Source organism: Ylistrum balloti, unplaced genomic scaffold (genome assembly GCF_031769215.1).
Source record: "Ylistrum balloti isolate Yb309-2 unplaced genomic scaffold, AGI_CSIRO_Ybal_v1 Utg370332, whole genome shotgun sequence".
NCBI classification, from domain to species: domain Eukaryota; kingdom Metazoa; phylum Mollusca; class Bivalvia; order Pectinida; family Pectinidae; genus Ylistrum; species Ylistrum balloti.
The window spans coordinates 418317-435327 of NW_026782241.1; the positions used below are offsets into that span (position 1 = coordinate 418317).

Genomic DNA, 17011 nt, shown 5'->3' on the forward strand with positions numbered 1-17011 from the left:
ATAAACTTGGTCCTGGACAACAGACTTTATATGAACATTTACCAAAGTTCGCCATCTGAAATTTCTACGACGACATGGCCTCCTTGCGTTCAACTAATCAACGTTAATCATCACACAGTCAAAAGTAACAGCACGTGTTTTTACCTTATCTGTGTTGTATGTGATGATTAAAATCAAAATAGTGAACTGCACAGGGCATAATTTTAGTCTGCTAAGTTCAATTCTGTGATTGTATTTTCATCGCCTCCTCCGACAGTGAAGCAGGATATCCTCTTTCCAAGCTTACAATTAAAAAACTATTTGTGTTCTTAAGTAATGAATTATTATTGGAACAGATGCTATCTTTAACGAAACAACTACAAATTAGGTGGTGGTCAGAATATGTCGATAGGGATATTCTCCAGTTAAATGAGTTTTTTAATTAACTGAATTTTTTTTGTTATAATGGACACAAAACAAACGATTAATATAGGCTCATTTTCATTGCTTAGAGAAAAGGGGCGTTTCCCTTTAAAACAATATGCTATATTCAAAGAATCAAGGGCTTCACAGCGCGAGTTCATATATACTTTAATCTACTAGGAAACTTCTCTTTCACAACCAACACAATGATTTAGTAAAAATTCGCTCTTAAATGAAACGGTGCATTTTATTTAACATAAGGAAGCATTTCCATCATTTTCATAAAACAGTGAAAGTGTTTTGTGAAAAAGATGAAAACATGAATGCTGAAAATATGTCTTTTTTTTGGAAATAATGGTTTTTTCACGTGTCACTCATGTCAAAATCTTCTAATATATAATTATGGTTTTATTGGTGCATTTTTTCAGCTGGCACACTACAATTTTTTTCTGTTGTAGGAATGATTTGGATATAACTTATCAAATGATAATATTTTCGTTTTGACAGTACCAAGTTAACAAGGTTATCTACTGGTAATTATAATTTTTTTTTTCGTACTAATCTTATTGTATTCTGATTAGTACAATAGAAAGATACAAGAGTTACCTGTATCTGTCATTTTAAGTGACAGTCCAATAAAAGAAACATTTATAAAACTGCCACGTGTACCATATAGGACATACAGGTAACATGCTCGTTCCAAGTGAAAAAGAACAATTGATGATATCACAATTATGTTTTAAAATTAGATACTGTAGTGCTCAATAATGAATTAGACTATATCATACAGCTGTTACGTCTTTCTAGGACTTGTCAGAAAATACTGCATCATACAGCTGTTTCGTTCTTCTTGGACTTGTCAGAAATACTACATCATACAGCTGTTACGTCCTTCTAGGACCTGTCAGAAATACTGCATCATACAGCTGTTTCGTCCTTCTTGGACTTGTCAGAAATACTGCATCATACAGCTGTTACGTCCTTCTAAGACTTGTCATAGATATACTCTATCATACAGTTTATTCGTCCTTCTAAGACTTGTCATAGAGATGCTGCATCATACAGCTGTTTCGTCCTTCTAAGGCTTGTCATAGAGATGCTGCATCATACAGCTGTTTCGTTCTTCTAGAACTCTTCGGTGATGCTAAGGAAATTATTTCAAAATCTGAGAGGCAACTGAAGAAAATCCCAAGTGATCGAATAAATGTCAAAATGTTCTTCACCCATTGAAGACTTACAAGAAACCGTGACAAAGAAAAACAGGAAATGCCATTGTACAATCGATTGTATAATCTTTAATTACATGTAAATCATTACAACCAAATTACAACACGACGTTGTCCAGTTATTCACATCAACGAATGCACCACACAGTCCCGGTTTCCACATTCATTGTTAATCATTCGTATCATTTGTCTTGCCATGTCTGGAAGTATCAAAAGTACAATAATGTCATTCATGCATATGAAAAATCTTCTCTATTACTGTAAATAACGGATACTTCAATTATCCCTTCGGAACCTCTTCTCGAAGGATGGATAGGAATGTAACACTCTATCTACATATGATAAACTCGATTATGTGTATATATTATATTTGTATCCTTTCTGTAATGATGTTTTTACTTTATTGTCGTGCATACATGTATGTCACATTTTGTAGGTCTTAAATAGGCATACCAGTCTGATGTGAGCCTGGATGAGAAACTGGACGTAATACACCTCCTACACTGTATATGATGATATTTGGATTTTTTAATACACAAGTTAAGTTAATATCTGTGTTGTTTCTGGAGGTAAACCAGAACAAGACGGTCCTTATCATTTTACGTGACGGACATAGCTACCCTAAAGTGGGAACTTAAAAGAATTGAACTGGAAACTTAACGTGTACGCTGGTTGTCTAATCAGCTCTTTGGGGCCTTGAATTCACCTGCAGTTGACTAGACCCAGACAGTTGCACATTTCGGTCATCAATCTCGAAATTGCAGTTAGAATATAAAACATTTCTACATTTATATACTGGTGGTTCAAAAGGTAATGAAAAGGTTGCCGCGGCCATGGTTGCACAAGATGAAGCCTATGGATGCCGGCTACTGAACAACGCCTCAATATTCGCGGCGGAAGCGCGAGCTATCTACCTCGCCCTTGAACATATTTAAACAAACAAAGTAATTAGAGCTGTTATCTATTCAGATTTTCTTTCTGTACTACAAAATCTTAGCAATAGACATATCGAAAATATTTTCATTCGTAAAACATTCATGAACTTGCCTTAAACTTTCGTATCGCAATGTGATGAGTCATTCACCGTTAAACATTTTTATTGGACTGCATTGACCTTCTGTCTACTCGATAAAGTTTTTATCACAACGTTAGAAGTCTAAAGTCCCTTTTTAAAACTGTTGAGATTTATAAAATTCTAGGTTATCTGAAAGATGATAGTCTATTATCATAGAATATAATTTACCGTATTAATATTTAGTGATAATATAACCATTTAAGACTTTAAGCATTAAATTGTCTTTTCTCTTTCAGTTTGTTTTATGTTATTCCCTTATGTGTTGTCGGGCAACAAAGACTTTAAAAATAAAGATAATTGTTACGGTAATTCTTTATTTCTGTTTTGGTCTTGATCTATGTCATTTAAATCCCATATAAATAATGTGTAGCATATTTATAATAATCTATAGTGTATATTTAGTCTCTATTTCACATCAGTACAGTAACAACAATGTGTGTTATGATAGTGCGTGTTTGAACTGGATGAAATCAATTGATTATGCAAGTGTTCAAAAATAAATTACATTAAAATTTTTATGATAACCACAATATTGTAAGTAACATGACTGTGATACAAGTACTATATTGCATTGCTATACTATCATCTTTAATTGTTATCATGCTTGTATATATCTATTGTTGCAGGGCCATATTGTAAACCAGACATTGTCTAAATATGTAACCCTGGTTAAATATATATTTTAAAAAATCGATGGCGAGTTCTATCACATAATGTAGAGAGATATTCGTATTAATTTTGGGCCCAGAAAAAATGGAAAATTGACATCGTTTGGTAGTTGTTGCCCTTCTTACAAAGATAACCTCAAAGTCTCATTTTTCTTTCTTTTTATCGATGTAGTGAAAACTAACTTATCTGAGAAATGCTCAAGAAGAGATCGTGCATTGGTATTTATGTAAAAGCTGTTAAAATACACTCTTTGTAAATATGTGTCAGTGTCAGTTGTTATCGGAAGATACTTCAGACGTTTCCGTGTGAGGTCGGTATTTACTATATACACTTCAAATTCAGACTGCACAGCGAGTCCTCGAATGCCTACACACATATGCATTCTACTTAAGATATGGCGTCATCACAAGTGCGCATTACGTGTAACAACGCAGTTTACCTGTAAACACGTGCAATACACCTGTACATTTTGAGTATGCAGATCGATCAAGTGTGAGATTTTTGTGACGGCTTTCTGAATTTCTGATTTTTATCTTCAGAGGGACCCACTTTCATTGACTATCATTAGTTGCGATATCCCCATCTGGTGTTTCTTAATACATACCACTAAGCTTGAGTGTGCTTTAACGTTACATAACAATTAAGACAGAAGTTTTCTCGTAAACTTTCTGAATCCCGTAAATTGTCAAATGATGTGTATATTATTTTTTTAATTACTTTTCAAATATTGGACAAGCATGTTTTATATACCTGGCCTTATGATAAAATAATTGTTTAATTAGGTGTTGTATATGCCATAAAACAGAATTCATGCACTTGTAATTAAATACACGTGTAGAACTTACTCTTATGTTCACTTACCAGACTTGATGACGAATCGGTCTTCTCTTAAGAGCTGACTTGATGTGGAATCGTTTGTGCTCTTCAGATTTCTAATAAAACATAATATTTCATAACAAAAGCCATTTTACCTGAAGTTTTGGTTGGTTTTCTTTACTAAGTTCAATATTTTTCGTGATGTTATACCAACATTCAAAATATGCCAACGATTGGTTAAATTATGATATTCAATTATCATTCATCAAAATATATTACAATTTATTACAAGGATTAAATCTCATGGAATGGGACCAAGCCCCGTTAATATGTATAGTGTATCTTATTCCCAAATATGTCATAATGTAAAAAAATTCTTGGTTATTTCTTTCATATGGACATCCTTGATGGCGCCTTATTGTGACATGTTCAATATTTTATCGTTGGTCACGTGTAATATATATGAACGTATATCTTACCATCAGGAAATTTTGAATCCAGATTCCCACTTAACCGGAAACAAACTTTTTAACAGAGAAGATGTGTAATAAACATATTTCATTAACAGTAAAATTATCTGACGTCACAATTAACATAAAAATAACTGTGAAATTAAATATAGATTAAAAGTTGTATCGATATTTTATTGTTGTAATAATTGCTTTACGAAATATAGAATAAAATGCGTTGTTATGGTTTGAGGTTTTTTTTTATCTATCTTCATATAGATATACATTATAAATATCGTCAATATGAGCAGAAATACAGAAAAAGACTACCTACCTTACTGTTCGCCTTGTAGTTGTGACAGTGTCGTCAATATAGACAGAAATACAGAAATAGACTACCTACCTTATATCAGTAGCCAATGAGAAAATTTTGGTGGGAATAAAATGACATGCAGGGTCAATATCAAACTAACATATATGTTTAAAAAAACAAATGAACGATAACGATAAATCACGTGAATATCACTAGGTCATAAATGCAAAGTAGCGTATTGCAAAGCATAGGTTATTGCAGGTTAGATATAATATACAATAGTACATAAGGTCATTGTTATATTGTTATATAGAGACATATTTCATGTACAGTATATTGCAATATAATTGGTTCATCTCGAAACAAATTCGACATTGTACATTTCCTTCTAATTAAGACTTTTTAAAAGACAAATATTGTAGTAACTGTAATAAGATCATTGTAAATAATGTAATTAAATTTTCACATCATCATCAATTTACTAATAATTAGAAATATTATACCAAACTGCAGATACAGTATACATCCCATATATTGATCCTGCGAAAGACCCTATAAAGTTCTTAAATGTCTTATATGAACGACTGATTCTAAAATTATCATGAAAGTGGATTCGCAAAATGAACATCTTTATTTCTGCATATTACATTCAAAATTGGTTTTAAACGGCCATTTTATCAACAGTTCAGCCAGAAAGCAAGGACTTTATGAACAATCAATGATTAACTTTACATCGGTTTTTTTCCTGATAAAGGTTAAAATACTAACCTATTAAAATGATAGATTGATGTAACGGATCATGATAAATTATCATAAATTGAACAATATATCTATCTGTTGTTTAATCACTTCCATCGATTAACTCGTTTTACAGATTTTCTACAACAGATATCCCATTTGAAGATCTTGTGGCGATACCTACTAGTGATATTTTGACCAGCCGGTTGTATTTCGACTCCGTCAACGCGGAAGAGGAACTTGCCAGGAACACCTGTATTAGATCTGTTAACTAGGTTGACGATATCATCAGACATGGAACCATTAACGGTGTAACTGTTGACTCCATCCCCAGCGTTAAACCCAACCTAAAAGCAAAATCATTGTATTGATACAACACTATTTTCCACCTATCTAGTCTGGAGCTATGAAAAAGTACAAAATAAAGAAATAAAATGCCCTCTAAAGCAATAAAAATATACCCAATAAATATATACAATACCCAAGACAGTCATTAAAATGCCAACTAACAAAAAGAAATGCACAATAACGCAATAGAATAACAAAAAAGAGCAATAAAGATATCCAATATAGTCATACAATACTCAACAAAGCAATACAATACTCAATAAAGGCAACAAAATATACACACAACAAAGCAACAGAATAAACATTAAAGTCATTAAAATGCCAAATAAAGAAAAAAAATAAACAAGAGGAAAAAACCCCAAAACGAAACAATAAAGCAATAGAATACGATTTAAGCAAAAGAAAAAAGGAAAGAAATGAAACAAAAATTCAATTCAGCAATGGAATAACAGATAAAGTTATAAAACGTCCAATAGAATAATAATGTACCATATAAAACCATAGTATTCCCAATAAAGTCATTACAAATGCCTAATAAGGTCATAAAATACCCAATCAAAAATGAAGCAATAAGATATCCGATGAAGCAATTAAAATGCGTAATTAAGCAAATAAATAAATACAGATGGACAAAGGGCAAAAAATAAACAAAAGAAATATTTAAATGGAGACTCCTGAAAAAGTACAAGGAGAATAAGACCAGGTGTTCCGGAAGATTAAGCGTCTTCTGCTTCATCGACGATGTAGACTTTAGTCAATTCAAGTAAGTAATGTCACGTCCTCAAATGAGAACAATGTATACAACAGCGGACCAACACGCAAACAAATGCTCATTAAACACGTCCAGCTCCATATCACACAAAGAAATAGAGTATTTCTCAATGAGATCACTATGGCGACCATAAAACTTAATGAAAAAAAAAGTAAAAAAAAAAAGAAAAATAATTTTCATCAACCCACCTTTGAATATCGAATCAATTATGACATTAAATACAATTAAGTATGTCAAAAAATGTAAAAACAAGTTTTGGAAAAATGTCTTCCTGGCTTGGACAAGATTAATTTTTGGAATGGGGTTAGGAAAATGCAGGAAAAGTTTATTTAGAAAACTTAGTCATGGTATAATACAAATTTGACTGTTGGGGAAAGCCTGTATTTTACAAGACAATGCACAGTAAAGAGTTAACTATAATAAATGACTTAATTAAAGACATTGATACTCATACATTCTATACTTTTAAAGAATTTATCCAAATATATCAAGTCAACACAAATTTTCTGAAATATCATGGTCTACTATCTGAAAAAAAAAAAAAAAAAAGATGGGGGTCTATCTTGAAAAAAAAAAAAAACAATCGAATATCCGCTAATACTTGGTAACAATGATTTTTTTCTAAAAAAAAAATAATGAAAATATCAAAAATTTGTACCATCTTATGATAAAGAAATATATTATTTCGAATGGTTGAAACTAATGGGAAGAAATGGCCCAATTTCATAATTTCAAATGAATAGATATCTAATGGACCCCTTTCAGAGATACTATATTACAGTAGTTTCAATATAGAATAGATTATCATATCTTGACAACCAATTTTTTACTTTTATAAAATAGGGTTATCCACCAGCCCACTCTGTCCCCTTTGTTAATTAACACAAGAAACAATGGTTCATATCATGTGGAATTGTCAGAACTTTTTACAAAGTTTGAAATACTTTTAGATGCACTTTTATTCCATATTCCTTGAATAAAGAAAGCTTTATCAGCACAAATGAGAATCAGACATGCAACACAACTGATATACAATTCTAATTATTAATATGTAAGATATATATGCTCTTGTCCAGGATCTCTCTCTCTCTCTCTCTCTCTCTCTCTCTCTCTCTCTCTCTCTCTCTCTCCCCCTCTCTCTCTCATCTATGTCTATGAATATAGAGTGCTGATGTAAAACATGTCAAATTATTGAATGTGTATGTGCAATGGTGTGTGTGAAAGAGTATGCTGGTGTGTGTTGAACAATGATAATGATGATAAATCGATTACAATGCTGATGATGATTTTAACGTAACGGACACTGTACAGGAGGATGTGTCGCACTGTGTGTGAATTGTTTAATGGATATGTTTCTATAAAAATATAGGCAAACATAAAAAAGCGATAGAACACACAACAAAATAATGAAATACCCAATAACGTCATGAAAAACCAAGTACAGTTATTAAATACCCAATAACGTCATGAAAAACCAAGTACAGTTATTAAAAACCCAATAACGTCATGAAAAACCAAAAACAGTTATTAAAACCATATAAAGCAATTACATATGTCCTATACAGTAATAAAATGTATCCTTTAAAAGCAAAGGTCTTTTATATCTAAAATATATATACAAATTATTGCATTTAAAAGTAATTATAAAATTTGATACAACAATAATTTTGTCTTCATTCATAATATTCAATTATTGTCTGTTGTATCCACTAAATTTGATGCAAGAATCATTTTGTTTTAATTCCTGATATTCATTTATTGTTTGTATTGATAAAAATAATATAACAAACATTTTGCTTTTATTTAAAGTATTTGTATTTTTGAAATTCAATACAACAATGTTCTAATAAGTGAAATAAGTCAGCCTTACCAAAGCACCATTCGCCCAGTCTAGTCTGTAGTAATGGAACATCACAAATGATTTAGTGCCGTCAGTGGTAAGTACAATTTGGAAAGTGTTTCTCTGTAAGTAAAAAAAAAAGATGACAAATTCAAGATGAAATTACAAGTCAAGTCTGTACAGTATACAGTGACATAATGAATTACAGGTCTGTACAGTATACAGTGACATAATGAATTACAGGTCTGTACAGTATACAGTGACATAATGAATTACTAGTCTATACAGTATACAGTGACATAATGAATTACAAGTCTATACAGTATACAGTGACATAATGAATTACTAGTCTGTACAGTATACAGTGACATAATGAATTACTAGTCTGTACAGTATACAGTGACATAATGGATTACTAGTCTGTACAGTATACAGTGACATAATGAATTACTAGTCTGTACAGTATACAGTGACATAATGAATTACAGGTCTGTACAGTATACAGTGACATAATGAATTACTAGTCTATACAGTATACAGTGACATAATGAATTACAGGTCTGTACAGTATACAGTGACATAATGAATTACAGGTCTGTACAGTATACAGTGACATAATGAATTACAGGTCTGTACAGTATACAGTGACAATGAATTACTAGTCTGTACACTATACAGTGACATAATGAATTACAGGTCTGAACAGTATACAGTGACATAATGAATTACTAGTCTGTACAGTATACAGTGACAATGAATTACTAGTCTGTACAGTATACAGTGACATAATGAATTACTAGTCTGTACAGTATACAGTGACATAATGAATTACTAGTCTGTACAGTATACAGTGACATAATGAATTACTAGTCTGTACAGTATACAGTGACATAATGAATTACAGGTCTGTACAGTATACAGTGACATAATGAATTACAAGTCTGTACAGTATACAGTGACATAATGAATTACAGGTCTGAACAGTATACAGTGACATAATGAATTACAGGTCTGTACAGTATACAGTGACATAATGAATTACAAGTCTGTACAGTATACAGTGACATAATGAATTACAGGTCTGTACAGTATACAGTGACATAATGAATTACTAGTCTGTACAGTATACAGTGACATAATGAATTACAGGTCTGTACAGTATACAGTGACATAATGAATTACAGGTCTGTACAGTATACAGTGACATAATGAATTACAGGTCTGTACAGTATACAGTGACAATGAATTACTAGTCTGTACAGTATACAGTGACATAATGAATTACTAGTCTGTACAGTATACAATGACATAATGAATTACTAGCCTGGACAGTATACAGTGACACAATGAATTACAGGTCTGTACAGTATACAGTGACATAATGAATTACTAGTCTGTACAGTATACAGTGACATAATGAATTACAAGTCTGTACAGTATACAGTGACATAATGAATTACTAGTCTGTACAGTATACAGTGACATAATGAATTACTAGTCTGTACAGTATACAGTGACATCATGAATTACTAGTCTGTACAGTATACAGTGACATAATGAATTACTAGTCTGTACAGTATACAATGACATAATGAATTACAGGTCTGTACAGTATACAATGACATAATGAATTACATGTCTGTACAGTATACAGTGACATAATGAATTACAGGTATATACAGTATACAGTGACATAATGAATTACTAGTCTGTACAGTATACAGTGACATAATGAATTACTAGTCTGTACAGTATACAGTGACATAATGAATTACAGGTCTGTACAGTATACAGTGACATAATGAATTACAGGTCTGTACAGTATACAGTGACATAATGAATTACTAGTCTGTACAGTATACAGTGACATCATGAATTACTAGTCTGTACAGTATACAGTGACATAATGAATTACTAGTCTGTACAGTATACAGTGACATCATGAATTACTAGTCTGTACAGTATACAGTGACATAATGAATTACTAGTCTGTACAGTATACAGTGACATAATGAATTAATTACAGTATACAGTGACATAATGAATTACAGTAGTATACAGTGACATAATGAATTACAAGTCTGTACAGTATACAGTGACATAATGAATTACAGGTCTGTACAGTATACAATGACATAATGAATTACTAGTCTGTACAGTATACAGTGACATAATGAATTACTAGTCTGTACAGTATACAGTGACATAATGAATTACTAGTCTGTACAGTATACAGTGACATAATGAATTACTAGTCTGTACAGTATACAGTGACATAATGAATTACAAGTCTGTACAGTATACAGTGACATAATGAATTACTAGTCTGTACAGTATACAGTGACATAATGAATTACTAGTCTGTACAGTATACAGTGACATAATGAATTAAGTCTTACAGTATACAGTGACATAATGAATTACAAGTCTATACAGTATACAGTGACATAATGAATTACTAGTCTGTACAGTATACAGTGACATAATGAATTACTAGTCTGTACAGTATACAGTGACATAATGAATTACTAGTCTGTACAGTATACAGTGACATAATGAATTACTAGTCTGTACAGTATACAGTGACATAATGAATTACAGGTCTGTACAGTATACAGTGACATAATGAATTACTAGTCTATACAGTATACAGTGACATAATGAATTACAGGTCTGTACAGTATACAGTGACATAATGAATTACAGGTCTGTACAGTATACAGTGACATAATGAATTACAGGTCTGTACAGTATACAGTGACAATGAATTACTAGTCTGTACACTATACAGTGACATAATGAATTACAGGTCTGAACAGTATACAGTGACATAATGAATTACTAGTCTGTACAGTATACAGTGACATAATGAATTACTAGTCTGTACAGTATACAGTGACATAATGAATTACTAGTCTGTACAGTATACAGTGACATAATGAATTACTAGTCTGTACAGTATACAGTGACATAATGAATTACTAGTCTGTACAGTATACAGTGACATAATGAATTAATGAATTAGTGACATAATGAATTACAAGTCTGTACAGTATACAGTGACATAATGAATTACAGTGACATAATGAATTCTGTACAGTATACAGTGACATAATGAATTACAAGTCTGTACAGTATACAGTGACATAATGAATTAATGAATTACATAATGAATTACAGGTCTGTACAGTATACAGTGACATAATGAATTACAGGTCTGTACAGTATACAGTGACATAATGAATTACAGGTCTGTACAGTATACAGTGACATAATGAATTACAGGTCTGTACAGTATACAGTGACAATGAATTACTAGTCTGTACAGTATACAGTGACATAATGAATTACTAGTCTGTACAGTATACAATGACAGCCTGACATAATGAATTACAGGTCTGTACAGTATACAGTGACATAATGAATTACTAGTCTGTACAGTATACAGTGACATAATGAATTAAGTCTGTACAGTATACAGTGACATAATGAATTACTAGTCTGTACAGTATACAGTGACATAATGAATTACAGTCTGTGACATGACAATGAATTAAGTCTGTACAGTATACAGTGACATCATGAATTACTAGTCTGTACAGTATACAGTGACATAATGAATTACTAGTCTGTACAGTATACAATGACATAATGAATTACAGGTCTGTACAGTATACAATGACATAATGAATTACATGTCTGTACAGTATACAGTGACATAATGAATTACAGGTATATACAGTATACAGTGACATAATGAATTACTAGTCTGTACAGTATACAGTGACATAATGAATTACTAGTCTGTACAGTATACAGTGACATAATGAATTACAGGTCTGTACAGTATACAGTGACATAATGAATTACATGTACAGTATACAGTGACATAATGAATTACTAGTCTGTACAGTATACAGTGACATAATGAATTACTAGTCTGTACAGTATACAGTGACATAATGAATTACTAGTCTGTACAGTATACAGTGACATCATGAATTACTAGTCTGTACAGTATACAGTGACATAATGAATTACTAGTCTGTACAGTATACAGTGACATAATGAATTACAGGTCTATACAGTATACAGTGACATAATGAATTACAAGTCTGTACAGTATACAGTGACATAATGAATTACAAGTCTGTACAGTATACAGTGACATAATGAATTACTAGTCTGTACAGTATACAGTGACATAATGAATTACTAGTCTGTACAGTATACAGTGACATAATGAATTACTAGTCTGTACAGTATACAGTGACATAATGAATTACTAGTCTGTACAGTATACAGTGACATAATGAATTACAAGTCTGTACAGTATACAGTGACATAATGAATTACTAGTCTGTACAGTATACAGTGACATTATGGATTACTAGTCTGTACAGTATACAGTGACATAATGAATTACTAGTCTGTACAGTATACAGTGACATAATGAATTACTAGTCTGTACAGTATACAGTGACATAATGAATTACTAGTCTGTACAGTATACAGTGACATAATGAATTACAAGCTTGTATAGTATTACTAACGACATTACGAATAATGTATATTATACAGTGACGTTGTAAATAATGTAAATTATACAGTGACATTATGTATTATTCCTTGTATACACATTCGAGTTAATAATTTTTCCTTTCCTTTCAATGGCTTTATCAGATCATGAAATAAACAAAATAAACTTTTAATTCTTAAATACATGGTGATATTATCTTTACCTTTATCTTTAATATTCATCTGTACCTGCGTTTCACGTGAACCTCCGATATAAATTGATAATTTCGATCGAAGTAATTGTGTATTTGAAAAACTATGTACTATAGAATATAGCACGAGATACTGCAAATCAAGCATTACAAAAACAAAAAATGTCATGTACATATCGCAGTATAGCTTGAAATGGGGAAAAAGAAATAAAAATAAGTGGAAACAGAATATGTTTATACCAGTGGAATAATTACACCATATGAAATACATACCAGGAGTAGGTTATCTCCTGACGCTCCGTAATACGGTACTTCATTCCAGGTAACAACAAATACCAAGGACGAACTAAAATCAGTTTGATCTGTAAATGCTGATCGTACGTCCGATGTTGCTCGGTCCAGGAGATCTTGGTTTGAACTTAGTTTGTACCAGATTTCTCCGACGGTATATGTAATAATATCAGTCCAGAAGACGGCAACCATCACGTAGTTACCAGGCAGTGGGAAAGCAGATGGACGATACTGACTTAACGAATTACCAAATGTTATATCACCATTAGTGTTCACCTGCAAAACAACAATTAAATATATTTGTTTTTTATTCACATTAGTTTACATAAATCATGAAACTTTGAAAAGCCAAATAAATCTCGATTCCGTTCAGAATGAAATCTTCCGAGGTAAATCCTAAGCGGTCAGTCTTAAACAGTCAATTTTAACGGTCAATTTTAAACAGTCAGATTCCAAAGGTCAATCCTTAACAGTTAGTTTTCAACGGCCGGTATTAAACAGTCAATATTAAACAGTCAATATTAAACAGTCAATCTTTAACGGCCAATCTTCAACGATCATTCAATCTCTAACCGTCAATCTTAAAGGGTCAATCTTAAAGGTCAAACTTCAACGGTCAATCTTTAATGGTCAATCTTCATTGGTCAATCATAAACAGTCAAGCTTCGGTCGATCTTCAACGGCCGATCTCCAAAAGTCAATCTTAAACAGTCAATTTTCAACGGCCAAATAAGTTTGTAGGAATATTTCGTTCGAAGCAAACTTGCAGTGGCAGTATATTACAGTAAATGTCCGCATCGGTGTTTTTTTCCTGGAGAATTTATCACAACACCTATATGTTTCACACAGCTTTCTCTCAATTACACATTAACAAAATTGACACTTCAATTTGTGGACTTCCTTTTTAGGTATAAGCATCAAGCACCAATCAAAAGAAACGTCTCAAACAGAGTCGCCAGTCTCTACATCTGACCATACCATACAAAACAGGGATCTTAGTTCGTTTTGATTATGTATCGTTTAACGTCCTATCAACAGCATGGCTATTTAAATAGTCTCTCTGTATGAAGCGAGGTAAGCGTATGCGTCGACTGTTTGTAAGAGGCAGCGATGTTTTGGTAATAGTATGGAACTGAAGTTACCACACTGATGTGTACTGCTGAAGGCACCAAGCAGGACACCCTGGCCGGTAACATGCTACTAACAACCAAAATGCTGAACATAAAGCAGGGAGTAGTAGTAACTACCATTTGAAGGTCTCGGCTAGGGGACAGAACCTAAACCTTTCCTCACAAGGGCGAACAATGGCCAATACCGGGGCAGTGTTAAGAGAGACATTAGAAAGAAAATTTTTGGTTAGAAAAGTAAAGAAAATCCCCCAATTTTAGTTGCCTTTTAAAGCCCTGCAATGGGGCAAAATGCACCATTTACGAACTATTTGAAAGGTAAGACAGGCCAGAAGCTTGTCAAGGGTAAAAACCTTACATTCGATTTTACTGAATAGCTATCATAACTTAAATTCAAAACAAACCGAATAATTATATCACGTGATCTTAGCATTTTAACGAGTGAAGCATATCCTGATATGTCCAGTATCAGTTTGACCTGACGAAATCCGGTGATTTGGCGACACTCTTTAAGTTGAAGCATATTCTTATTTCAAGATTGAATGTAGAAAATATTTAACACTTTTTCGAGAGAACAGTTTAATGTAGGTAGTCATAAACAAGCACTTCGCTGTGTTAAATTGCGCACTGGATTCCTATATGATTAAATCTGAGTACCCGGATAAGACCCACGTGATCACGTAGTTAAAATTAGACTGCGTGTTCTGAAGTTTTGTTGATCATGTGATGTTACATTGAATGGGTAAAGGTCATCAAAGGTTAAACTGAGCACGCATGTGAGGCAGACAGTCAGTACGGCTACCTTAAACGGAACTGGGAGCCAGATCCTAATTCCGTTTAAGAAAAGCGTATATGTATATGTTGACAAAACGAAAGGCTAATTCGCATGCTATAATCTTAATTCGGTACAGGAATCAAACCTACAGCCTCTATATGCCGTTATTAAAGAGAATCGGTCTCATACCGTTTATTGTTAAATGGGACTGGGATCTGAATCCCAGTTCCGTTTCAGGTGGTAAGTCTTAATTTCTGTGTGAAAGGTTGTGGGTTCGATTCCTGTCCCAAATTAAGATAAGGCCATGTGCACTCGGCTTTTTTTATACGGAACTAGTACAGTTGCTATTCAAGTTTTTTTTTTTTTGAGTTCAGTGTTGACGGGTCTATCGTACTAACGGCCGTATTTGAAGGATCTGTAAATCATTCTGATATTTGCTTTTCTATGAATGGAGGAAAACCGATAGTCAGCATATATACTAGTGTACTTACGAATGCTGAAGACCGACTGTTGTTGTAAAACGGAAACGAAAACAGGATTTCGGAAGAACTGCCGTCATCATTTCGATGTAGTAGTTGGTCATCTGATGTTACATTGTAAGGGTAAAGGTCATCCAAGGTTAAACTGACCACACCACTAAGGCAGACAGTCAGCAGGACTACAAAAACGTCCATGGCCATGAGGGTATCCTACACTACTGATTCTACAAGGAAGTGTTTTAAAACACCGCGTTATCTATCTTTTATCTTTTTTTATCATTCATAAAGAATGCGGTGTATATGGCTTGTATAGAACACGTACTAATGCAATAAAGGAACAAAAGCACGACATTTGATATTGACGTCTAACAACACATCGCGGATGCATCATAATAAAATTTCCTTTATGTGTCTATCTTTTTCAGTGTTTTAATACCGATAGATTATCACAAAAAAGCACACCTTTGTGTTAAACTACGCATTAGATTCCCATATAAAGAAATCTGAGAACCCGGATAAGACCCACGTGATCACTTAGTTGAAATTACACTGCGTAATTCGCTTCATCATATTTGTGAGAGGCCAGTGCAATACGCTCTCCACCTGTCTCACCATTTGCAAATTGTACAAGACATTTGAAGTAAAAGGCAAACAAAATAAAGATACAAGAGTGTCAAATAGTGAACTAAACTGCGTCATACGGATGTTGGGAATGAGATTCTTATTCCGTTCAAGGAAAAACATCTGGGAACCAGATTCTTATTCCGTTCAAGGAAAACATCTGAGAACCAGATCCTTATTCCGTTTAAAGAAAAACCTCTGGAAACCAGACCCTTATTACGTTTAAGGAAAACTTCTGGAAACAAGATTCTTATTCCGTTTAAGGAAAAACATCTAGAAACCAGATCCTAGTGCCATTTAAAAAAACATGTGGGGACCAGATCCTAGTTTCATTTCAGAA

At 32.8% G+C, this 17011-nt stretch overlaps 1 protein-coding gene and 1 long non-coding RNA gene across 2 annotated transcripts; both read right to left on the reverse strand.

Annotated features, from left to right (window-relative positions):
* Positions 1–1750: 1750 nt before the first annotated feature.
* Positions 1751–4757, reverse strand: LOC132553492 (uncharacterized). The gene is made up of 3 exons (XR_009554352.1): positions 4668–4757; positions 4234–4304; positions 1751–1828 (listed from the first exon to the last, which is right to left on the reverse strand). It is a non-coding gene; the product is annotated as an uncharacterized LOC132553492 (long non-coding RNA).
* A 1038-nt stretch (positions 4758–5795) lies between these two features.
* LOC132553503 (sushi, nidogen and EGF-like domain-containing protein 1) lies at positions 5796–16245 on the reverse strand. The gene is made up of 4 exons (XM_060217754.1): positions 16063–16245; positions 13652–13945; positions 8679–8771; positions 5796–6035 (listed from the first exon to the last, which is right to left on the reverse strand). The coding sequence occupies exons 1-4, from the start codon at positions 16243–16245 to the stop codon at positions 5796–5798; spliced, it is 810 nt and encodes a 269-aa protein (XP_060073737.1).
* Positions 16246–17011: the final 766 nt, after the last annotated feature.